The sequence below is a fragment of the Podarcis erhardii genome, assembly GCF_964252035.2.
Source record: "Podarcis erhardii genome assembly, chromosome: 13".
Classification (NCBI taxonomy): domain Eukaryota; kingdom Metazoa; phylum Chordata; class Lepidosauria; order Squamata; family Lacertidae; genus Podarcis; species Podarcis erhardii.
The window spans coordinates 50,131,614-50,157,659 of record NC_138502.1 but is presented as its reverse complement, the minus strand read 5'-3'; the positions used below and the strand labels follow the sequence as shown (position 1 = coordinate 50,157,659).

Below are 26,046 nucleotides of genomic sequence, written 5' to 3'. Positions count from 1 at the left end.
GCGCCCTTTCACTAATGGGGCCTACTGCTGCTGCCATGCCACTGGTGTGCGTCTTCCGCTCACACCCCGGAGCAAAGTTCACAACTAGGGGCATCTACTTCCCAGTTAGTGGAGCTCGTTACCCGAAGCATTCGTAAGGAGGACGGTACGTAACCTGAGGTTCCACTGTATGTTTCTAATAACACTCAGCTGCTTTATTTCTTGTCTGTTTGCAGGTGATTTTCCTGACCACATTGTTCTACCTTTTGAGTTCCAGTGATGAATACTACAAGCCAGTGAAGTGGGTGATCAACTTGACTCCCTTGTCACAGCCTGGCCCTTCCTCCAATATAGTTGGCCAGTCTGTCGAAGAGGCCATAAGGTGCACTGTTACTTTCTTACAAGTTGTATGATAAGTATAGTTTGGGGGTATGTCTTCTTTGTTCTGTTAATTCATTTTCCTTCTGCTCTGCCGGGTCACTGGGTTGGGCTCAGGCTCCTCCCATGCTAAGGAAGGCAGGAGAAACAACTTATTGGGATGTGGTCGTCTCCCTGATCAGTTTTTGCTTCTGCCTTTGAATGTGTGGGATGTGGGTGGTGCTGTGGTCTAAACCACTGAGCCTAGGGCTTGCCGATTGGAAGGTTGGCGGTTCGAATCCCCACGACGGGGTGAGCTCCCGTTGCTCTGTCCCAGCTCCTGCCAACCTAGCGGTTCGAAAGCATACCAAAAAGTGCAAGTAGATAGGTACCGCTCCGGCGGGAAGGTAAACGGCATTTCTGTGTGCTGCTCTGGTTTCACCAGAAGCAGCTTAGTCATGCCAGCCACATGACCCGGAAAAACTGTCTGCGGACAAACATCGGCTCCCTCGGCCAGTAAAGCAAGATGAGCGCTGCAGCCCCAGAGTCGTTTGCGACTGGACTTAACTGTCAGGGATCCTTTACCTTTACCTTTCAATGAAGCAGTCTCTTCACTATTGCCCCTGCACTTCTTTTAAACTAAGTTTTATTCTCTTTACCCTTTCCCCCCCTTTTGCTATTTCCCCTTTTAGGCTTGCTTAATTGGCTCCCTCTTTTAAAATGGGCTGCCTTTTGCTTCCCATTTTGCCCCGTTTGGGCTCCTCTCCAGTGGATTGGCTGCCTCCTTCCCTTTTCGTTACCAGAGCATTCCAAATAAAGTCCCATGCCACCCTATTGATTACCTGCAAGCAGAAGCTTGGGGTTCAGGGACTTTCTGACCAAAGTAATACCTAATCATTTCCCCTAGAAGTTTTATTCTATATCTTTCATTCTTGATAGTATTTTTACTTTTTAAAACACTATCTAGGTATGTAGAGTTTCTGCTTTGAAAGATGTAGCCTACGTGTCTGGAATACAGTGGTGCCCCGCAAGACGAATGCCTCGCAAGACGGAAAACCCGCTAGACGAAAGGGTTTTCCGTTTTGGAGGTGCTTCGCAAAACGAATTTCCTATGGGCTTGCTTCGCAAGACGAAAATGTCTTGCGAGTTCCTGCGGGTTTTTTCCCCTTCCCCCCCTTTTTCTAAGCCGCTTATCTGCTTATCCGATAAGCCGCTAAACTGCTAATAGCGCTAATCCGCCAAGCCGTCAATGGGCTTGCTTCGCAAGACGAAAAAACCGCTAGACGAAGAGACTCGCGGAACGGATTCTTTTCGTCTTGCAAGGCACCGCTGTATATCTCAATTCATATATCTTGCTGGGCATGCCATTTTCTGGTGTAGAGAGGAAGAAGTTGTGAACAATTTGAAAGGAGGAGGGGAGACTAAAGGAGTATATATGTTAAGGCTAAACAATTTTGCAGAAAAAAGTGATCAATTTTTTTTTTGTACCAGTGATCACAATTAGTCATAGGGCATGGTTATAGCTACAGTTAATTTTTTTAATCCTGTTTGCTTATTATTTTATGTGTAATGAATAGTTTAATTGTTATCAGTCTCTAGACCATATTCATTACAAAGTATTTCCATTATGACTTTCAGCTCATCTGAAAGGAGTTTGTTTGCAGGCATCTCCCAAGTTATGAATCTCACATTGCTATGCTGGGGGAAAAACACTTGCAGATTAGACAGTACTGACTAAATGTAAGAATCTGCTTCTGTAAAAGGCAACTTAATGCTTTCACATCTGCTTTTGCAGAAACAATGGTTTGTTGCAATTTACATTTTTCCAGGAGCCAACTTTTGCTGGCTTTGGGGAATTAATAGGCTTATTATAAAAACACAGGCTGCAGTGTAAAAATTAAGTACAGGAGTTGCAAATAATTGGATATTTCTTGGACACCGTTCTAGAAGATGAATTTTGAGTCTCCCATGCATGTTGCACTTTTAGCCACTTCCCTAAGGAAAACTATAGGGTCATTCCTATCCCATGTACACTATTTGTTGCATTTGAAGCCCAAGTGAATTGGAAGCTTCCATGTGTGTTAGAAAAAGACCTGAATTCACTGTGAATGGTACATTTCCGGGTCACATGGTGGAGAGCAGGCTCCAAATTCCCACGGTTTCAGTAAAATGACTATCTGGGTCTCATAGAGGAAATACTTTCTATGCATGTTGATATGAATTTGGAGGTGTGCATGACAATATGGTGGGCATGTCTACACCAGAGACTTCGCATGGCCTTCAGGAAATGAAAAGGTTGCCTTCCCCCGTCACAGAAAAGTTCATTCACTCTGTGAACTGTTGGGTTATGAGAATATTGCATACTTGACACCAGAAGACAGGTTGGATGCATCTGTTGTGTAAATAAGAGCATGTTCAAGGAATCCTTACCAGTCAAGGAAATGAAGGCAATGCCTTGAGTTGGGGGACTCGAAAGCAGCCAAATTTGTATCCAGATGTATTTGCCATTTAATAGTATTTCTCTCACTTTTATAAAAGTGTACTGCAGTAAACTGATAGTGTAGTATTTTGAGAGTTTAGAATGAATTGCCTCAGCAGTAGGCTGGTTATTGATTATAGCTTAAGACTTTAAAGTTAAAACCATTAGCTGTGGATGGTTCAGATGACAATCACTCATTTTCATTACTACCTTACCATTCAGTAAAAATGGAGCCTCCTTGATAGAGTTATTCTTAAAACTAACAGGGCAGTACCTAACCTGTCTTATGTTCTGCGCAACCGAAGCAGAGATCGTTGAACTCGTGTATCTCTGAGTTGCATGCACACCTTTTGCCTGAACCATTGTCCTCCCACTAAGTGGCATGCACTTTTCTTCCTGAATGCACCAGACCCTTCTTCCCCGAAGCTCCCATTCTGCTTGCTCTGGTGGGGATATTGCACATTACTAAGTTGCACGTTGTCACGGCCTCAGTGCAATTTAGTGTGTGCGATATTTTCACATGAGTGCATGCACACGCGTATGGCTGTGGCTTAAAGTTACTGCAGGGTATGTTTCTTTACAGGGATGAATTAGTTCTGGAAGAGCCTATACCCATATCAGTATTTCTGCTTGAAACATGTTAGCCAGTGATCAGGTTTACATGTGTGCTTTCTTTCCGAGAAAGTTTTATTGCTTGCTTCATTTTCTTCATGCACCGTAAGAACCACAAACAATTATGCTCAATGGGCAGAGTGGTCTCTTTATTTAAAAAAAGAAAGAAAAAGTTTCCAAAAGTCTCTTTGCTAAACCACTCTAATTTTCCCCAAGACAAAATTGCCCATAATGCTAAAGGTAATTGGATGCAAACTTAACCTAATCTTGGTTACTGAAATCAATTATGATTACTTGTCATAATTGCATCAGGCCACTGCAGTCAGTGAATGAGCATGATGATGAAAATGATATGGTGATACAATCTCCAGAGAAAACAATTCGTCTTCAAGCATATTAAAGTTTAAAACATGTAATATGCTAAGGAAAACCAGCGTGAATGCTTGGCTACAATCTCAACATCATTTAATTGGATGGGTTAAATGACGTTGGTAATCTGCGTGCAATTTGATGGTCTTTCGGTGCCAAGAGAATTGTACAATTAAGAATAGGACTTACAGCATTCTTGCATTGTCCCAGGTTATACTCTGTCTTGCACGTACTTGTTAAACCAAGTATTGATGGAATGGTGGTTCAGAATATATGCTTTGGGACTATTGTTGCCCCCCCCCCCGGCTAGCTTTCTGAAATCATTGGAGTATATGATTTTTCATAGCAACAATAATTTCTTCACTTTTAGACATTCGCTGATTTTAAACCTAAATCTTTTATGAAACCTTCCCGGAAACAATATTATCAAGTGTAGCTTTTCAAACAGCAGCACTAAAGATGCTGATTGCAAACTCATTGATAAACCTGTTTCTGGGCTGCACCACTTCAGACTGCAGTTGGTGGCTCACATGATTGGAATGCGCTTAAGGCACCCTGTCTATGCACATAGAAATTAGCTTGTAAGAGAAATGAGTTCTAGTCTAGCCATCTCCCTGAAATGCTAGTTTTCTGTGTGCAAAGAATGTGCATGGAGGAGCATCCTGTGAGCTTCCACTAGCAGTCTGCAGTTTTACCAGACCCAGTTTTACCACCTCATTGAGAAATAGGCCATAATTGAGATGGCTGCTGTTGAAGTTTTGCTGTACCTAAATGAGAGAGCTCCACCTGTGAATGTAATTCTACCTTTAGTAAATTACATCCAAGCAGTTGTTACTGTTACACTATGCTGTGGAGTGATTAAATGATAAATGCTTTGCTTTATTTCTCTGAGACACGTGAAAATTCATGTATCAGCAAAGTTCCTTTTCTGAGCTCAACATCTCCGTGGCTTTGAGTACATAGCCTGTAGTAATAAAACTTTCTTTATAAACATCCATACTGTCCAAACAATGCTCCTTCAACATTTTGCTGAAACTGTAAAACTTTTAGCCCATGGAAGTTTTTGCAACTCCTGTTAACTGGTATCCTACTTTTTCTTTTTCTTGCATAAAAGGCCCAAAGGAAAGTTTTCAAATTGCTTCGTATCATGAAATATTTTCTGTAATTTCAGATGTAACACAAATTCCAAAGGGTAGCTGTTGTCTTCCATCAAATTCTCAGGCCAGATTAAAGATGATGGTCTCTTTTTAAAACTATGCATCATAATAATACGGAGAAATATTGTGTTTTAAGTATTTTACACACTGGAACATTTTAATCATAGTGTTTAGCGAACTTTCCATTTAAATGGGCTGGACATACTTAATATTTTATTTTAAGTACTTTGGCTTTGTCTGGGTTTTCTTTGTTACAGTTCAGCAATGCCTTCCAAATTCCTACCCAGCTACAGTAATTAACCATTTTTAAATGTTTGCATTTCTATTTGCACAAATAGCACATTTCTTGAGTAGCTCCAGATATGTTTTTTTAACTCACCACGGCTGCGTCTTTTGCAGAAATGCAGAGCAATGCTATCTAGGCTTAGGGGTGTTATGTTTTAATTGCATTTGAAAATTTTGTGAATGCTGATGTGATGTCTAGAAGTTGCATATTTGAGGCAGACACATTTCATTCTGGACAGGAGTGCTTGCGGAGAAAGGTGTAGGTATTAAAATGTAACTTTAGCAAAGGAATATGGGGGTCAGGATGTTTTTTCTGGAGGATTCCGTCACAGATGTTTTATCCAGTATTTGGATTAAGATTCCTTTTGCAACAGAGCTGCAAACTAGGAAGCCTCGATCACTTTCCCCCTCAACCATAGATGTTGGGCACACTTACACAAGTCAAATCTTCAGTCATAATTTTCTGGTAGTACCTTTAAAAATCTACAGTGTTTAGCACATTTAATATTAATACTTGCTTTACTGTTTAATGCAGCAATTTATATACTGCTGAACACTATAGTATCTAAGTGCTATTTTGGTCCCTAATCATACATATATTGTGTCTGTATCACGCTTTTTGTTTCAAATTTTTCACATGCATTATGTTTCTCATCCTTACAACTACCTCATCAGCTAGATCAGTGTGGCTGCCATTTTGCAGGCAGTAGGGTGCTAAGGAAGAGTGGTTGGCTGAAGGAAGTCTAGTGGCTCCATGTCATTTGTGGCTCAGTCTGGTATTAGTCACTATGCAAGCTCTCTTGTTACATAGAAAGACTACTCGCTATATCAGAAGAATGTCAAACATCTGGTTATGAAGTGCTTACATTCACAGTTTCTAGGATTGTAAGAATATTTACGTAGAAAATTGGGTATTCAGAGAGGTCCAAGACGCCAGATCTGTATTCTTAGCACTGATGAGGGAAGGTTTCAATTAAGAGCTGCTACATTTAATTTTTTACGTAGGTTTTGTTGTTATTATTTAAAGTTTGTTTAAAAATAAAATAAATATTGTGAAAATAATATTATGAAAATAATAATAAAAGCACAAATACAAAATGAATAGATAATGAATGGGAAACAGCAAATTATCCTGAACTGCGGCAGGAAGTAGCCCTGAAACTTCATTTAATATGCCATTTGTGTAGCAAATAGCTTTGATCTTTAAGGTTTGTTTTAGCAATTTTTAAATACATAGATGCTGCTCAACTAATAGATTTTATATGGAATTATCTCATCCTTCTAGAGGTGTGTTTGATGCATCCCTCAAAATGGCTGGGTTCTATGGACTGTACACCTGGCTGACTCATACTGTCTTTGGAATTAACATTGTCTTCATACCATCAGGTGAGAAAGAAAAAAAAACAAGGTTGGGTTTATTTTTGTGTGTAATAGTGAAAAGGACTGTATCCACTTCTGGTAGTTGCCTCAAAATCATAACCAGTTTTTGGCAATAAATGTATTGATGCTCAGAGCAAAGAATCATGTACACACTGGTCCTTAAATGAGGTGTCCATTTTTCAGGAAGATTAGCCATCTTTTGCTTCAGTATGATGAATCATCTTTTTCCGCCTGAATGGCAGGATATAACTTTTAAAATGAATAAAGACATTGTAAGTCCATGGCTTAAAGCGCGACCAGGAACTTTGAATCCACAACAAATTATACACTCTTGATTTGATCAGTTACACTGCATCTAAATAGTCCTGTGAATGTTAATGCAACTGTGTGCTATGAAGAGATGCAATATTTTTTGAAACTATTTCCATTGACATAATTGTGTTTTTTAATTGTCATTTCTAACTTCTCTATCCTTAGCACTGGCTGCACTTCTTGGAGTTGTTCCATTTCTGGGAACATACTGGGCAGCCATACCTGCCGTTCTAGACCTCTGGCTTGTACAGGGAGAAGGATGCAAAGCAGTGCTGCTCTTGGTTTGCCATCTGCTGCCAACATATTTTGTAGACACAGCAATCTATTCAGATATATCCGGGTAAATGTTTCAAAATAGGTTCTTTACTATCTTGGAAAAAAATCATTCTGTAACAATACGTTAAAACTGCTGAGGACCACAATACCTCAAGGACCACCTCTCCCCATATGAACCTATCCAGACCCTGAGTTCATCCCCTGAGGCCCTTCTTCACATGCCTCCGCCATGAGAGTTTCAGAGGGTGGCAACACGAGAACAGGGCCTTTTCTGCAGTGGCTCCCTGCTTGTGGAATGCTCCTCCCAGGGAGGCTCATCTGGCGCCTTCATTATAAACCTTTAGGCGCCAGGCAAAAATGTTCCTCTTCAACCAGGCCTAATTTTTGTGCTTAACTATTAGATATAACAATAACCATAACATTAGTTTTATTACTTATTTATTACATCAAGAAGCTGGACCAGTTTGGATGAGGTTGTACAGCCTACACGTGCAATGAAAGAATGAAATATCCCACACGCTGGACATAACACTTGCACAAGGCCTACCCAAAGGCCCTGTGCACACAGTGCTTTCAGTGTGTGGAAGTCTGGTGATCCCAGAAGTGGCACAGGAATAACTTGTGGGCAGTTAGTTGTGCAGTTTTTTTCTCACGCCATTCATGTGCTCCACACACTTGGACCTTATCCAAGGTTGCCTGCTTAGTTTCCCCAGAAACCCTCTGCCATCTTGCATAGATGTTAAAGTTATAACTTAACTGAAATATAGTGTGCCTAGAGGAAGCACCCTTCTTTTAATACAGTGGTGCCTCGCAAGACGAAATTAATTCGTTCCGCAAGTCTCTTCGTCTTGCGAGTTTTTCGTCTTGCGATGCACGGTTTTCCATAGGAATGCATTGAAAATCAATTAATGCGTTCCTATGGAAACCGCCTTCCCCCGACCTCTTCTGGCGGGCGGCATTTTAAAATCGCCCGGGACAGCGGAGGACTTCTCCGCTGTCCGGGCGATTTAAAAGCCCCTGGGAAGGCAAGCAGGGGGGACAAAGACTTTTGCCCCCCGCCTGCCTTCAGAAGAGGTCCAGGACAGGCTTCGCGGACCTCTCCGCAAGCAGCGGGAGCGCTCCTTGCGGAGAGTTGCCAGCGCGCCCAGGCTTCGCGGCCCCGCCGCCCGGCTTCGGGACATCGTTCCGATGCCAGGCGGCGGGGGGAGGCTTTCTCGCCCTGCCGCCCGGCATCGGGACGATGCCCCGAAGCCGGGCGGCGGGGGGAGGCGTTCCTGCCCCGCCGCCCGGCATTGGGACGATGCCCCGAAGCCGGGCGGCGGGGAGAGGCTTTCCCGCCCCGAAGCCGGGCGGCGGGGGGAGGCTTTCCCGCCCCGAAGCCGGGCGGCGGGGGGAGGCGTTCCCGCCCCGCCGCTCGGCTTCGGGACATCGTTCCGATGCCGGGCGGCGGGGGGAGACTTTCCCGCCCCGCCGCTCGGCTTCGGGACATCGTTCCGATGCCGGGCGGCGGGGGGAGACTTTCCCGCCCCGCCGCTCGGCTTTGGGACATCGTTCCGATGCCGGGCGGCGGGGGGAGGCATTCCCGCCTCGCCGCCCGGCATCGGGGCATCCTTCCGAAGCCCGGCGGCGGGAGGAGGTGTCCCCGCCCCGCCGCCAGGCTTCGGAGGAGGTCCGAGGACAGCGGGGAAGACGAGCTGCGCTTCCCCACTGTCCCGGAGATTTCCCTATGGGCTGTCGTCTTGCGAAGCAAGCCCATAGGGAAATTCGTCTTGCGAAGCGCCTCCGAAACGGAAAACCCTTTCGTCTAGCGGGTTTTCCGTCTTGCGAGGCGTTCGTCTTGCGGGGCACCACTGTATTTGTAATGCAGCTAATACGTTGGGCATATGACCCTTTTATAAATGTTCCTTTAAAAGGTATGCTTGGGAATGAATGCTAAATTTTATTCTTTAAACTTTTGGTGGGAAGGGGTTAGAATTAGAATATGATTGTAATTTAACTGGGCGTGTTGTGATTGCAGAGGGGGCCACCCATACCTGACGGGCCTTGCAGTAGCTGGGGGAGCCTATTACCTAGGCGTGGAAGGAGCCATCATAGGACCCATACTGCTCTGCACACTTGTGGTTGCTTCCAATATCTATAGTGCTATGCTTGTGAGCCCCACAAGTGCATTGCCCACGCCATCACAGATGCCTTGGCCTTTGCAGATATACCGGTAAGCTTCTGCAGTATTGTCTCTTAGTAAGGTATTTCTTAATCTGTAGTTTACTGACCTCTCCCTTTATCTTTAACAACCAAAGGGCAGAAATAATAAATATTTGAAATATCTAGAAATCCAAAACACCCGGGGGCACAATCCGACCCAAAAGAAAAGTCTCTGATAATTAAATTATGCCCTTCTTTAGCTATTTGATCCCTGAATTTAGTTAGTAAGAAACAGAAAGCAGGGGAGAGGGGGAAGGGGGAGGAAGAAGTTGTGTTTCAACTGAGGAATCATGATACGCTGGACATAATAGATCACAAATTGTGGGGCAGCCCCCTTGGAAACCTCAAGACACCAGGAGGCAGTTCTGCAGAATGGAGAGCATCCTACAGCAGGCAGATCCAGAGACATTTGACTCTGCAGCCACAGGAACTGAATAATAGAATTATGAAATTGTAGAGATGGAAGGGACCCGCGAGAGTCATCTTGTCCAAGCCCCTGCAATGCAGGGATCTCAACTAGATCATACATATAGAAGAGGCGTGGAGTACATGGGAGCTTCTGATGGCAGCAGCTCCTCCACCTGCTTCTTTCATTGCCTGGCTTGGAAAAGGCGTGTGAAACACCCTGTTCCAGTTCCCTTCTTCTGTCAGTGTTCTATTAGTATCGTAATTTGTATATGTTGATCAGTGGGCTGCAAATATGCAGCTGTGTGCACAGTTTCTATATCCACCTATCTGCCTGATGCTTATAGTAAAATAAGTTTAGAAGTGGGGAGCGGGGGAGCTAAGTTCCAAAGAGTTGAAAAGCACAAGTTGGTTACACTACCAGTGTGTTTCAGTGCTTAAGAGTGTTACCGTATTTTTCGCTCTATAGGACGCACTTTTTCCCCTTCAAAAATGAAGGGGAAATGTGTGTGCGTTCTATGGAGCGAATGCAGGCTTTCGCTGAAGCCCGGAGAGCGAGAGGGGTCGGTGCGCACTGACCCCTCTCGCTTTTCAAGCTTCAGAAAGCTATCTGCAAGCCTTGGGAGCGCGGTGGGAGTGCCCACCGGGCTCCCAAGGCTTGCAGATAGCAGCCTGCAGCCCAAAGCCCGGGGTGCGCTCCGCAGCGCACCCCAGGCTTTGGGCAGATGTCCGCAAGCTTTGGGAGCCCGGCGGGAGTTCCTGCCAGGCTCCCAAGGCTTGCAGACAGCAGCTTGCAGCCTGAAGCTGTTCTAGCTTTGGGAAGGCTGCGCAAAGCCTCCACAGGACAGCGGGGTGAAGGCACCCCACTGCCCTGCGGAGGCTAGAGAGGCTGTCCCTGAAGGCAGAAGAGGGAGACAGAGCGCTGGTTGTTTATTAAATGCAGTAGTTTATACAACATTTGATTCAGAATATTTTTTACTTGTTTTTCTCCTCTAAAAACTAGGTGCGTCCTTTGCACCGGTGCGTCCTATAGAGCGAAAAATATGGTATATTAAGTCAAGAGATGCTAACTCACTGGGTTCCCTTGGACAACTCCTTATCGCTCAGCCTATCCTATCTTGCAGATTGTTGTGAGGATATAAGTAGAGCCCCGGTGTAAATGCAGGTCAAGATCCAACATTGTGCTATCAGAGGTGATGACAGGACTTCGCTTTCCTCTCTTTTCCCTTGGCCCCCACAGCTGCTCCGAAGTGTCCCCCAAACCTCCTGAGCAGATGACGGGGGAGGGGAGGGGAGGAAAATCCTGTTTGCACAAGCAGATGGTTGTTGTACAAGTGAGATGCCAGAAATGGATGTCAATTCTAATAGATAAATAATGTAACAAATTTTAATAAATATTTTTTGTACTAATGCCTAAGTGGACAGACTTAACAGAATGCAGAAGAAATCTCTTAACAAGACAGTAGATAGATGAGTGTCAAAATACATGGGTGCTCATTTTTTTATAATTGATTATATTTATTTCAAGCTATTCCTTTAACTGCAGCCGTATTTAACCATAAATGTTGGGTCTTTTTCGCAAGTTCATTTCAAGTATAATATTACATTCAGGAATCCTGCATTGTAGTTTAAATTTGAGATTCAGTGGTCACAAGGAGGACCTCTGGTCAGTTCAAATTTTGGATAACTCTTCACACACACCCCAAATACTCTCCATTTCTTTGTAACTTTTTGGGGAAGCTGAAAAAACTACTGGTTGTTCCAAGCATTCATAAATATTTTATCCTTTATTTTTACTGAAAGTTTTGATACCTTTTCCCCTTTATAGGTCTTCTAGAGAAAGTCCTGAGGAACAGAAAACTGCCACGGAATGACACATGGGGTATTTAATTGCTTCTTTAGGAAGAACTCCTCCTTCTTATGCGAGCATTGAGCTCAGGAGAGTCGTGGCCTTGGATCCCTTCTCCAGCTGTGCCTCCTGACAGCTTTCACTGATGTGCAGCATTCCCTGTTGAGCATCCCTGTTGACACACGTTGCCTTAGGTCACGCACATTTCCTTTGTAAGTCGAAGTGTCTGCTGCCTGTTGTTTGCTTATTACACAGACCTGGGATTTGGGTGCCTGGTTTGCCAAATAATTCCTCTTAAAAAAACCACACCTTGCATCAAGTTTTGTTGACTTGATTCTAGGTTGGAGCCTGTTGTAAATTCAAATTTGATATTAATATTTTTTGCTACCTGCGTAATTAGATTCTAGGTGTTCAGTTCCCACAGCTTTTGCTCTTAGAATATTCTCGTCTCAAGGAGGTATAGCTATTAAACCATTAAAGTCTAGCACCTGCTAAAAGTTAAGTATAATTTTGTGCTGCTTTATGAAGGATGCCTTATTGCAACTTCATAGTCACCTTTTAATCAGCTATTAGTAAGACAGCAATATTAGTCTTGTCAGGATACTATATCAGTGGTGGCTATATAACAGACTTACAGAATTCTTTGCAGAATGGCTTGGGGTGGTGGTGGTTTAAAACAGCTTTGTAACTAAACTTTTTCATCTAATCTCAGTTCAAGCAAATTTCTCTACTGATGAAGCATAATAAGTGCACTAAAGTAAAAACAGACAATGTACTCCAAATAATTTGTGCAAATTTATGAAGGTGCTTTAATATTTTCTAGGAAATGTAGCACTGGATTAATCTATCTAGCTCTTACTAGTGATGAAGAATAGGATGTTGTTTACATTGTATTTTTAAAGGTATTAACAGAGTAATGAATCAGGGTGGAATGAGAAATCTGTTCTATAGATTCTCTGGGTATGTTACTGAGGAATGTGACTGTCAGCATCGAGTTGTTGTTTTTTTAAAAAAATGTCTGTGAGCTAAAGCGTATAGCACAGGAATGTTCCATGCTGGCTAAAGGTTTTTGACTTGAAATATTGATTTGTAAGCACCAAAGAAAATAATTGTGATTTGGTGGTTAAGAGGTAACAAGCTAAAGACACTCAAAAATACTTGTTTAATGAATGGATACAAAGCACTTTTAATGGTTATACTTACTTAAAACAAAGTAAAACCATAATATCAAAGTGTCTGCTTCTACGTTTAGTCTTGAGTTCCTACACTAGTGCACCCATTGCATGCATTTCATGTCCATATAGCTTCCAGTACATGAAATCTGTCAGCATCAGACTATATGGTAACTAAAGGGTTTGATCCTGTACACATTAGTAGTTATAAAAAAAACACACCTTGTAATGGCAGTGTGCATCTTATGGACTATATTAGGACCAGTAGTTGGTTGGTTGATTGGTTGGTTGGTTTTCATTTGAAGGTGTTATAAAAAATATCTGTTATGTTATGGGTTAAATCCAGTCAACTGCAGTTCAGTGCCTGCATGCAGAAGAAACCCCACAAGGTATAATGAAGCCCTCTTTTCTCGCTCCCCACCCGCAACACACACAGATGGGTGCAGATGCACCATGAAACTTGGCAGCTGCAGAGGACGTGAGGCCTAAACACACCTGCTTAATCCAGGAACGTACTGAGTTCTCGTTCTCTAACTGAGTGGGGATGGCTATCTAGCTGGGACTTTGGAAAACACAACACAGGCCCTCCCGTTCACCACAATGACCTTGTGTGGTATCTGTTCCTGCAGAGGGTGGAAGGAGGACTCTCACTCTCCTGTAGCTGTGCCTCTACACTGCACTCCTTGTGGACTGGATTGAAACTTGTATGTGGAGAAGCTAAAATGAAAGCGTGCATAAATACCTTGATGTATTTGGGAAATGAACCCAGTCATTGGAAGAATTGCATATTTTAATGTCCCTATTTCACAAGTTGTAGGTACAAACTATCACGTGCCTGTTTTGAGGCTACTTTTGTAAAGTTTGTTTTGAACACTGGAGTTTGTATTTATTTCTTGACTTAGCAAGTTGAATCCTTCAGACTAGAAGGTTCTGAGGTCAATTTAGCTTTTGCATACGGTGAAATAAATGAGCACAATAGCATTGTAGCTCAAGAGTTATATTTCTTTCCATTGATGAAAAGGAACAGTTGACAATATCTGTGTCCGATTTAACATTGGCATTAATAAAAGATGAATGGAAATGCCATTACTGTGAACAGATGGCAGTGAAAATGTATATTTCAGTTTCGGGGTCTGTTTGGGGTATGGTTGTCCTTAAATAGGTTACTTATGAAAACCTGAAGTAGCAGGTACCATATTAGATGAGACATTTCCCTTTCATGCAGGAGGAAATACCTCTTCTACAATAGTCTCTGCCTTGACCCACACATAACATTATTTAAAAATAAAGTGTGCACTTTGTTTTCTTCAAAATTGTTCTTTATTCATATGCAAGATTGGTTTAACACTCTGTTATGATCCATTATGTTAATATCTCTGTAAAGGAGGGCTCCATGGGTTATTAGCATGGCACAGGGGCTGTTTGTGTGGCCTCTCTTTCATCAGAGCAATGCATTCAACTTCAATATTATTGAAGTGGCATTGGCATCCGCCATGCAGAAGCAGCTCCCATGCCACTCTTGGAACATGAATTGCCTTTGAGTACACCCTGCCTCCAACTGGTTGTCCTGCCTGAGGCATATTCATGAGAAAAATCTGCCTAATTGCTTCAGCCTGCCTGTAGGAAATATTTGGCCACATTTGTTTTGGGTTTTTAATGGTGGGCTCATATTAAAAGACTTCGTAATTTTTAAGAACTATGTTTATTTTCAGTTTGCCAAAATATTTTTCACAGGTAGCTTTTAATCAAAGTCAGCAATACTAAAAGTGACAAGAATTGGATTTCAAATCCAGTAAACCACTTCCTAGCCACTTTGTTATTTTCCTAATACAGTTGTATCTTGGTTCTCAAACGAAATCTGTTCTAGAAGTCCATTCAACTTCCGAAAATGTTTGAAAACCAAGGCACAGCTTCTGATTGGCTGCAGGAGCTTCCTGCACTCAATCGGAAGCCGCATCAGACGTTCAGCTTCCCAAAAAAGTTCGCAAACCGGAATACTCACTTCTGTGGTTGTGGCATTCGGGAGCTGAAATGTTAGACCCACAAGGCGTTCAAAATCCAAGGTACGACTGTAATTGTTTTTACCAGTCCGCATCCCCCCCCACTTACCATTTAGATAACTGCAGATTAGAGCAGGCATGCCCAAAATCCTTTTCGGGGGGCCTAAAGAAATAAAAGCTAAACAACTTTGGGGTAAAATCATAAAAAAAAGCTTAACAACTTCAGTTCTAAAAATAAAGGTCAAAAACTTTGGTTGGCCCCCACGGCCCCTTCACTTCATCAAATCTGGCCCTCTTTGAAAAAAGTTTGGACACCGCTGGATTAGAGAGACAGTGTCTCTAATAGATTTCCCTTCTAAAATACAGGACTGCCCAAAGTCTGACGATTTTCCCTTCCTTTCAACATTTAAGAGTACACATGGTTCATTGTGGCTTTCTGAGCGTATTTTATGGCTATAATAATAGTGTTACATGGTCATCAGAATGCTGGAGAAACAAGTTAGCATTTCCAGTTACTAGGAAACTTACAGAGGTAACAAAAATACTTGGGGACCATTTCTATGGTGTAAATCTGTATGTACCTTGTGTATACAACTGAGTTATGTTAAACCTTCAGATCATTTTAGTGGACCATCTTTACTATCATGTATCCTTGAAATTTCAAAGTTTTGTGACACCTGCGTGATGAAAGAAAGGAGTATTTTCTGAGGACATTAACTGTCAGACAAAATTCTGCTAACTAGTAATGCAGTCCAATGCATAACTACCAAAAGTAAGACCATTGAATGCAGCGAACTTCACTCCCTGATAAGTGGGCTTAGGATTGCGGACCAAATGAAGTGCTCTTATGGAATAGTGGCATAAAACCACATTTTTCAGTTAAAGTATTTTGGAATGTACTCTCACCATGTACGATGCTGGGTACTCGAACATTTCACCATCTTTGTTATCATATTATTCATGCTCTTGTCTGTAGCTGCCCATTACACTATGGTCCATTAATGGAATTGGTTTGTTTTCCCACTAAGCAGTTTGGGTTATTATTTTTTCAGATACCAGAAGTCAACTTTGTGCCTACTGCAAAGAAGCCCCTTTCAGTAGAGAACTATTGCATGGCATTAGGTATAACAAATTTTTAAAAAGGATATTGAAAATACTCTTAAGAATCCTGAATTTTAGATAGGAAGTAAAATGTTAAAATACTGACATTTTGAAACAGTGAAAACTACTTACGTTGTGAGACTGACTGGCTAGCTTACTAGTACCTCTTTTTTACAGTGAAACTTTGAAAATCTTTATTTGCCTCAAGGTTAAAAACAATTAGCTCTTTTAAAGTGTTCTTAGTGTATTACAACTTAAATAAATTGCATTAAATTTTGGAGACAGAACATGAGCAAATTTGCATTCAAGCTTTCAACAAAAAGATTGAACCATTTCTTTAGACTGCAGATTGTAGTTCTGACTGAAGACTACTTCACCCAAGATACTACTTTGGAAAAACTGTGTACACTGTACACTGAAGCATATGCCAATGTGTTTCTCGTAATATGTGTGTGGAAGCCATAGTTTGTGGCAAATTTGTGCAACATTTATATAGGTAAAATGCACATGTAGTAGAAAAGCACATACATTTTTCACACAATATTGAGCACCCAGGAAAACAATCCTAATGTGTGTGGGGGAAAAAACTTACGTGAAGAAGCCCTAGTTTACTAAACCTCAAAATATAATCTTCCAGTTGCTTTATTAAAGACACAGGGGTATCACATCATCAAAATGTGGGAAGACTTGTAGATAAAATTTCTACTCAGTTCATGCAAGTATATTAAAGCATAGTCATTGATTTCATTTCTGGTAGAAGAATGAATGAAGCTGCTATTGGGGGGAAATGTTGGAGATTGGTGGCTTGGATGCCAAAGGCACAAGACCATACCTAAAAATGCACACGACTTTCACTACTGGGAATATTTTATTTTTTGTAGTGTGACCTAGAGCATTTATGATAAGCTTTTATCATGGTATATATTTAATCTTCACACCTTTACAAATGATATTTTTCCAAATAAAATTCTACATTGAATGTCTGAAAACTATTGCAGGCTTGGTGTATTCTTTAAAAGTTTAAAGAATTTGGGTCTGACCCTACAATTGTTGCTATAAATGTTTAGGTAAGTTAGATGTTGACATTTCACTTGGAAACTTTATAGGTGTTTGGCTGCAACTCCCAGAGGGCTTTCCAGAGCCTTAAGGATAGCACTGCCCCTCAGGCCGGGCACAATCATGGTTATCCCAGGAGAGAGACACTGCTGCCAGTGCAATTCTGGGCTGCATCAATAGGAGTATAGCATCTAGATCAAGGGAAGTAATAGTGCCCCTGTATTCTGCTCTGGTCAGACCTCACCTGGAGTACTGTGTCCAGTTCTGGGCACCACAGTTCAAGAAGGACACTGAGAAACTGGAACGTGTCCAGAGGAGGGCAACCAAAATGGTCAAAGGCCTGGAAACGATGCCTTATGAGGAACGGCTAAGGGAGCTGGGCATGTTTAGCCTGGAGAAGAGGAGGTTAAGGGGTGATATGATAGCCATGTTCAAATATATAAAAGGATGTCACATAGAGGAGGGAGAAAGGTTGTTTTCTGCTGCTCCAGAGAAGCGGACATGGAGCAGTGGTTCCAAACTACAAGAAAGAAGATTCCACCTAAACATTAGGAAGAACTTCCTGACAGTAAGAGCTGTTCGACAGTGGAATTTGCTGCCAAGGAGTGTGGTGGAGTCTCCTTCTTTGGAGGTCTTTAAGCAGAGGCTTGACAACCATATGTCAGGAGTGCTCTGATGGTGTTTCCTGCTTGGCAGGGGGTTGGACTCAATGGCCCTTGTGGTCTCTTCCAACTCTATGATTCTATGATTCTATGCTCTTTCAGACCAGCCCTGCAGAGTGGCAAGGTTTCTGGTGAGCTCTCTAGAACTTCTGTTTTTAATAAAGAATCCACTCCACCCCGTGCTTATATTCAGCATCCTGCTTTAGGATCACATGGACTTGGACCTCAGTGCAGTGATAGCCTGAGGTAGCCACTCCACTTAGGGTCGGATTGCCCACCAACAAATGTGACAAGGAAACCAAGGACAGACCTTCACACTCAACCCAAGAAGATCAGTTTGGGGCACCAGTTCCAAGCAGGCAGCAGAGAGCCCACCGCCACCAGTCAACATAAGCTCTGCTGCAGCTGCTTCCAACCAGTTTCCTGGGACTCTTCCCCAAACAACCATTTCCCCCCAGCCCCAGGGGTATGTAGTCTACTGTTAGTCTACTGTTCAAATGCACATTTTGCATTCATTGCTTTTTCCTCTGGCTGAAAAAGATTCCCCAACCTTGAGTTAGAGCATGATGAAAACCAATGTATTGTACGGGGGCTCGGCAATTTAAGAACAACATGGGGAAACACATTTTCTTAGCAGCTGCCTATTTCCCCGACCTGACAGAGCAATAGCACTGCCATTCTAGATCTGAGGCATATGTGGAAACCACCCCAAAAGACCTTCCCTCCATGTGAAAAGGTTGCCTCACCCTGCCAAATTTTTGGAAAGGCTCTCTTTGGAAGGTTTCAGAGTTGGGCGGATCTACAGTGGTGCCTCGCAAGACGAAATTAATCCGTTCCGTGAGTCTCTTCGTCTTGCGGTTTTTTTGCCTTGCGAAGCACGGCTATTAGCGGCTTAGCAGCTATTAACGGCTTAGCGGCTTTAAGAAAAAGGAAACAAACTCGCAAGAACTCGCAAGACGTTTCGTCTTGCGAAGCAAGCCCATAGGGAAATTCGTCTTGCGGAACGACTCAAAAAACGGAAAACTCTTTCGTCTTGCGCGTTTTTCGTCTTGTGAGGCATTCGTCTTGCACTGTAAATGACAAATCAGTAACAGTTTTTGTACATTGTTTTTTAAGTGTGTGTGCTTGATGCCGTCATCTGGGTTAAATTGGTAGCAACCTGCACTACTATTTTATGTGCCCTCCACACATCATCCTAAATGCTGTACATATTAGAAGTGTGTACCTGATTTTCCTTGCTTAAAAGCAAAGCAATGGCTTTTCAATGGAGCATACTGCATGACTTAAGATAGCCAAAGATTATTTTCAAGGCAGCCTGTTTTGAACCCAATAAGTAGTGTTTATTTTACAACTGTCAGGAGCTATGCTTTTCACGTGCACTGTGTCAGGAAGATTTTGGGCATCACATGGCAGGACAAAGTCTGAAGCAAAGATGTGCTCTTCCAAGCCCACATTCCCGTCACGTTCACACTCTTGTCTCAGAAACTTCTGTGCTTGCTTGGTAATGTCCACAGAATGCAAGATGGAAGGATATCCAAGGAGGTGCTCTATAGGGAGATGGCTTCAGGCAACAAGCCCATTGGCAGACCAACTCTGTGCTACAAGGATGTCTGTAAATGTGACATAAAGGCTGACAGCATCAACCCTGCTGTGGGAATCCCTTGAAGACGACCACGGGTTTTTTATTTACAGCAGTGACCAGAGGAGAAATTAATTCTGGAAGGAGTGCAAAGAAATGCTGTGGTACATCTGTGACAGAACAACCGAATGCCCCATCTGCCCCATATCAGTCTCTACAGCCACAGCAGGCGTTGTAACTCTAGGTTTGACTTCATCTCCAAAGGTGCACGCCTCCATGGTCTCCCAAGATGACAACAACAACAACAACAACTAAGTTAATGTTCTGATTTATTTACTGTACTTTTATTGCAGCTTTATTTTGTACTAATATACTGTTTGCTGCTTTGGGCCAAACAGCAGTACAGTGGTACCTCGGGTTAAGTACTTAATTCGTTCCGGAGTTCGGTTCTTAGCCTGAAACTGTTCTTAACCTGAAGCACCACTTTAGCTAATGGGGCCTTCTGCTGCCGCCGCGCCGCCGGAGCCCGATTTCTGTTCTCATCCTGAAGCAAAGTTCTTAACCTGAAGCACTATTTCTGGGTTAGCGGAGTCTGTAACCTGAAGTGTATGTAACCTGAGGTACCACTGTATACAAATAAACCATAGAATAACTTGATCAGATTCTGCAGCAATACCCGGTGCCGTCTTCCTGGTGACTCCAAAGTTAAAAAGAACAGTAACATAGAAAACTCATTAATTTAATGTGCTGTTTAAAGTTATTAGGTTGTGGAGCTAAGCAGCCTTAATTCAGAGAGGCACTGTCAACTTGCGTTTCATTCAATGTTACTGTTTTGCAAAGCAATCCTGAAGAACTGAAATGACGGCACTTTCTTCTTCCCTTCCAAAATAAACACTATCTTTTAAAATAGAAACATCTACCCTGTTCTTAAACCACATGGCTTGAGTACAAATGTGGAAGATCTGGGCACCACAGTGAAAAATGTACAATGATCAAAAGGATTCCTCTGTCTACGATTAAAGTGGGATGGGAGAGCTGAAAACAATGCCAAGATTTTTCACATTTGGCAACCAACGTGACCCTTTGGTTTCAGATAGTACATGGGTAGACAGTGAATTCTTTTCCAGCTCTCCCACCCCACGATTAAGGATGCTACTTTCCATACAGGGCAGCTATTTCTACCTGTTCTGTCCATGTTTCTGTCACCAGCTGTGGTGAAGTAATTGTAATGGCAGTAATTCCAATTTCTTATCCGCCATAAGGTCCCTGGGCAGGTTATAGCAAAGGACAGGAGTAGGGTTGGTCCAAAAAAATATATGTATCTCAGTTGTTAAAGGCCAGGAGAGTGAAACTACATAAATGGAAATTGCCTAATGAAGTCACCAGGTGCGCCTGTGTGGGGAGGAAATTCTGCAATTTAGGGGCTGCCACGGAGTACCCCGAACCTCTGAGAGGGGGGTGGTGGAACTGTATTTTTAATCTCTTGTTAGAAGCCACCCAGAGCGGCTGGGGAAACCCAGCCAGATGGACGAGGTATAAGTAATAAATTTTTATTATTTATTATTATTATTACTACTCCAGAACTGGATTTAGGGTGGTACATGCGGTTACTATGCACAGGGCACTGAGCCAAGGAGGCGCAAAATTAGATTCATAATTGATAAACTGCATTTGGGAACACTAAATTTTGGCCTCACTCAGGGCACCAGATTACTAAGGATTACCAAAGTCTGTCCCAACCCCTTTTATTGACCTTACCACCCTTCAGTAGGGAAGGAGGAGGTCATTTAGGGCTTTGAACACAAATAGGAGGACCTGGAATTGGGCCTGGAAACTAATTGGTGACCAGTGTTGCTCTTTTATATAAGTTCTAAATTATATGTTTAAAACAGAGGTTATATAAGTTCTAAGTAGACCCCCCCCCAGCCAGTAATATCCACATCTGATTATGTCACTGAGCAGGGCTGGTGAGAGTGCATAGAAGGAACTGCCATTGCCTTGTCTCCTTCATTTGGGTCTATGGCTGGTGTTCAAGTTGCAATCTCACCAAATGTAATTGCCTTTGTTTGGCAAGGCAGTCTTTCCTCTTTTCCAGTCTAAGACAAATACACAGGTGACCCAGGGAATGTCTGAGTAAGAATTGGCTCCAGGTGAGAAGGCACATGCCTTTTTGTAAATTATAGTTGACTCTTTTCTCTGCTCCTCTCATCCCATTGATGAGCTGCAAATACTTTAAAATGGGTATACCTGGGCAGGGAGTCTGCTCAGAAGTTCATAGGTTTGTCATTTCTGAGCATGTATTTGCAAGGCTGATCTAATGTATATAGGGGGTGTGGGTGTGGTGGAGTGCATGGCTGCAACATCCTTTCTGCAGGAATATTTAAAGATGCAAACACCATCTCCAGGTGAAAACCTGGCATACCTGCAAGTCTGGCTCGCTTTCCCTTCCATCCACTTACCCTCTGCATGTACCATTAAAATGCTTCTGTTTCCTCAATATTAAACTATCTTAAACGGGACATACAGACCTTGTGTTCAGTCCAAGGTTAATAATCTATTCCTATCCCTTGGCAGCTAACAGTGACATTTACGGCATTAGCCTAAATCTTATATACCGTATATCAGTTACAGGTAGGTAGCCGTGTTGGTCTTCCAGTAGCACCTTAGAGACCAACTAAGTTTGTTATTGGTATGAGCTTTCGTGTGCATGCACACTTCTTCAGATATGAAGTTCAGATATCAGTTGTATGAGAGGCAGCTGTGCTTCCTGTAGGTATAAATACTGCAGCAGCAACATCCTTGAGCAAAAAGGCTAGCTGGTACGCCTTCCTAATTTGTAGCTGATCCTGTGTCCTGATGTTATTACTCTGTGTTTGACAGTGTTTGGTACAGAAATGCAGAGAGCATCATGGTGTCAGGATAAGTAGAACTACACATTATGGAGGGGGAGACATCTGTTCAGGGCTGCCATTTTTCAGCTGCTCTCTGTAATGTGTACTACTGCTTTTATGTTTCTTTCCCAGGTTCCATCTTGCTGAAAAGTTGCAGTTATATGAATGATGGGAGTTCAATTCAGCTGATCTAGAAATAGGCTTGTAGACTGTAACTTGTGTCTTCAGCGTGTTGATGTTGAACTGTTCAGCATGTATTTATTATTTTGCACGTTTTAAGTACAACAGGTTATGTAATAAATTTCCTGCTTCACAGGGATGGAAGTAAGAGTTACCTAGAGAAACTGATGGAGAAATCAGAGATTTTAAGGTGGCTTGGATGTGTCTCCCCCTCCTACCCACCCACCTCTCTCCCAAAAAATCCTAACGGTAGCTGCGACGATATGAGTCCCTGCTCTTTTATAATTCAATTCATATTTAGTGCAAATTTGCAAGTGCAAATTCCAACACAACAGGAGTTCATACCTACTTTGAAGTTGGAAGGGAGAGAGTATTAGACCCTCTTGTGGGTTGGGATAGGACTGAAGCTGAGGGGCTAGTTTTACAACAGTGGTGGGCAGAAGCTAGATTAGATCTCTGAGTAGTTTGCAGGATATTGGCAAGAGCTTCCCATTCCCAATTGTTTAAGAATGGCTACAACAAAATAAAGGTAAAGGTAAAGGTACCCCTGACCATTAAGTCCAGTCGCAAATGACTCTGGAGTTGCGCCCTCATTTTGCTGTATAGTGAGCCAGCGTTTGTCCACAGACAGCTTCTGGGTCATGTGGCCAGCATGACTAAGCTGCTTCTGGCGAACCAGAGCAGTGCACAGAAACGCCGTTTACCTTCCCGCCAGAGCAGTACCTATTTATCTACTTGCACTTTGACGTGCTTTTGAACTGCTGGGTTGGCAGGAGCAGGGACCGAGCAACGGGAGCTCACCCCGTCGCGGGGATACGAACCACCGACCTGATCGGCAAGTGCTAGGCTCTGTGGTTTAGACCACAGCGCCACCTGTGTCCCTACAACAAAATAGGCCCCCTAAATTACACAGCTTAAACAAAGTAAGTTTGCATTAACCCATAGTGGACATCTGTATGAAAGTTCAGAGCGGTTCTGGCACCAAACACAATTCCCCCAAAAGCAAGTGGCATGGCTCCTATACAATTTTCCCAAGATCAGCTGCAAAAACAGACTTCTGTTGCCTTTCCTGGCTATTTTTCCACACAGCTTCTGTCAAGACCTTAAATAAGTGAGTAGGGTTTGCAGTGGTTAGGAACAACCAGACAATGAATTATATTGATGTTCATTTAAACAAACTACTTCAAACTCAGATTGAAGACAAAAGAAAAGGTTGGCTTTTCATCTGATGAGGACAACACTATTTTTAAAAAGTTATAATTGCCATGTTTAAGGGGGTTTCTAGTTTTATTATTTTCCAAGAATCAGAGTTTTAAATCCTAAATTAAAATAATGCATAAATCCAAAACTGGCTGAAAAAACACTCTCTAAAACAAAACAAAAATGGAGGACTGGCCCTTCCAGCTATAAAAAATTCTCTTTGGTTCTCTAAATTGTTTCTATTTTATTCCTTCCCTTTCTGTGACTTCTGGACTTTTACCTTTTGTTGCTTATCGCCTTGATTTTATTTTGAGAAAACTGTGGTTAAAAACAGCTTTAAATAAATGAAATACAAAATGGTCTGCTACTATCATTAACATGCCTCTAGGGTCAGCTGCTCATTGTTTCTGCAAGACAGTGAGAGACATTCTACATCCTTTAAAAAAAACCATGCAGCCTGCTGGGAGCCATTTGTGACCCAAATTATCCAAAGTTATTGAGCTAATGAAAGAAATACTGCAGCTATAGGCTAGAACAGCAGGGCCATTGTAAACTTGTTTTAATGAACCAGTTTCTGTTGAATATACTGATGGAAGTAGTTTAAAAGGGTTGAAATAATCCCTAACAGAAAAGTCAACACTTGCAAAATGAACAACTTTGTTCTGAAAGTTCAACACTCCAGAATGATCGCCATCTAGCACTCTCTAGCAACAAAAACATGGCACAACTGGCAAATCAAATCCTTTATTGAGCCACAACCAGGATAGAGTGGATCCTGGAAAATGAACACAAGTGCATAAGACTGCCAACTGGTCCCTCTGTTGGGCTTGTGTGCCTTGGACAATGGCTCAACAGTAGCAGCTGCTGTGCCCCTCATGACATCAGCTGTACGGCAGGACCAGCTTCACCTGTTGCATTGCTGACAGAGTATACAATGGTCGAGAAGCCTGTCTGGAGCAAGCAGATGACCAACTCTGTTGAAGAATAGACACCACAATTGTTGGTCAAGGAGTTTCTTCTCTGGTCACCATGGAGTGGGACATGGCCTGGATCCTGCAGCTGTGGGAACAGCCTACAGAGAGCCAGGGAAGACACAAGGCAGAGAGCAACAGGCAGCAGGTGGAGCTGCCATACTCACACTCTTTCTGTGGGCATGAAGCTGCCCCATTAGTGGACACAAATGAGTATGTCCCTGTAATTCAAGGCTGGGGAGTCTATAGCCCCACAGATGTTCCTGGCCTATAACTCTCTGACCATGATCACACTGACTGGGGCTGAGGGGAGTTGAGGAGTCCAAGAACATCAGCAGCTTTTATTATTGTTTCCATTTATGGACTGCGTAATCTCACAAAGACATTGAAGTCATTTGCAATAGATACACACACACACACACACACACACACACACACACACACACAAAGTGCAATAAAGACATGTCAGGTGATTCATATAACAAAATATAGTAATAGCCACAAACATAATAAAAAAATTAAAAATCTGAGAGTACTACAAAGCAATATAACATTTCAATCAACACAACATACGTACAATCACTCACCCAATTTCACTTGCTATCCATTCAACACAACCGCTGCAACCATTCACTACCTCAAACATTTGCACTCATATGTAAACCATTCACACTCTACAATATTGCCAAACATAAACATAAAAGGTGTTCTCCAAATCCCTGGAGCACTTGTGGACTTGTGCCCCACACCCACTGGACCATGTAACATTCCTCTCCCATCTCATGTAGAGGCCCAGATCTATAGCAGAGCATGCTCTCACTCTGGAGTGATAGAACTATTTCCACCCCCTCACTCCCAGCTACATAATCATAAATCTGCTACACTTCACAGTGGGGAGGAGTTGTGGTGGACCACGTAGCCACCCACTCCCCTCTGGGGGTGGGGGACGAAGTCCTGCATCTCCCGGAGGTTCCCGGCCATGTAATCAACCAGCTAGCTAATCCGCTGGCTGGGGAGGCATGGCCAGGCCCCATTCAAACCGAGGCGTCAACTGGAGAGCTTCCTCTTGGCTCACTTCCTCATCAATGGGGCTCCCCCTACCTGTGGTTGACCCTTACAGGACTCCCTGCGTGATGGGCAGGAGTCAGATATAGTCGGGTCAATTCCAATGCCTAAGCCAATACTGCTCACATTCTGTAACCAATAAAGTTGTGGCCTAAATTTGCCCAATAACTTTCACCTAATATCCTTGTGTCTTATTCATCAATGAGGGGGTGGTTTCGGGGTCTGGACATGCAACATGCATGGCACTACACAACCTTGACGTCTGATCCACAGTCAGCGCTGGTGGCAAATTTGAACATCAGTCTTGCATTCAAGGAGCCACAGATTCAAGTTGTTGCAGCCAACCAGGTGCCAGGCTCTTCTCCTCCACCAGTGACTTGGCCAGCTCCATCTAAGGCTCCACTGATGTCTCATTCGCCAGCACATCATGCTCAGGCTGCTCACCCTTGGCTGAGAGATGCACTGTGAGAACCTGTTTGCTTTTGCCCTTCAGCTCGTGCCAGGAGC

The 26,046-nt window shown here is 42.9% G+C and overlaps 1 protein-coding gene across 2 annotated transcripts in view; it reads left to right on the top strand.

The window, feature by feature from the left end:
* Window positions 1-16,927, top strand: part of TMEM245 (transmembrane protein 245) — a 60,558-nt gene extending 43,631 nt beyond the window's left edge. For both annotated transcript variants that reach the window (XM_081836283.1, XM_081836282.1), the window contains 5 exons: window positions 216-361; window positions 6,524-6,624; window positions 7,096-7,270; window positions 9,224-9,418; window positions 11,642-16,927. In XM_081836283.1, the coding sequence (XP_081692409.1) occupies window positions 216-361; window positions 6,524-6,624; window positions 7,096-7,270; window positions 9,224-9,418; window positions 11,642-11,687 (663 nt within the window). In that variant the 3' untranslated portion in view covers window positions 11,688-16,927. The remainder of the gene's footprint in view (window positions 1-215; window positions 362-6,523; window positions 6,625-7,095; window positions 7,271-9,223; window positions 9,419-11,641) is intronic.
* The last annotated feature ends 9,119 nt before the right edge of the window (window positions 16,928-26,046 follow it).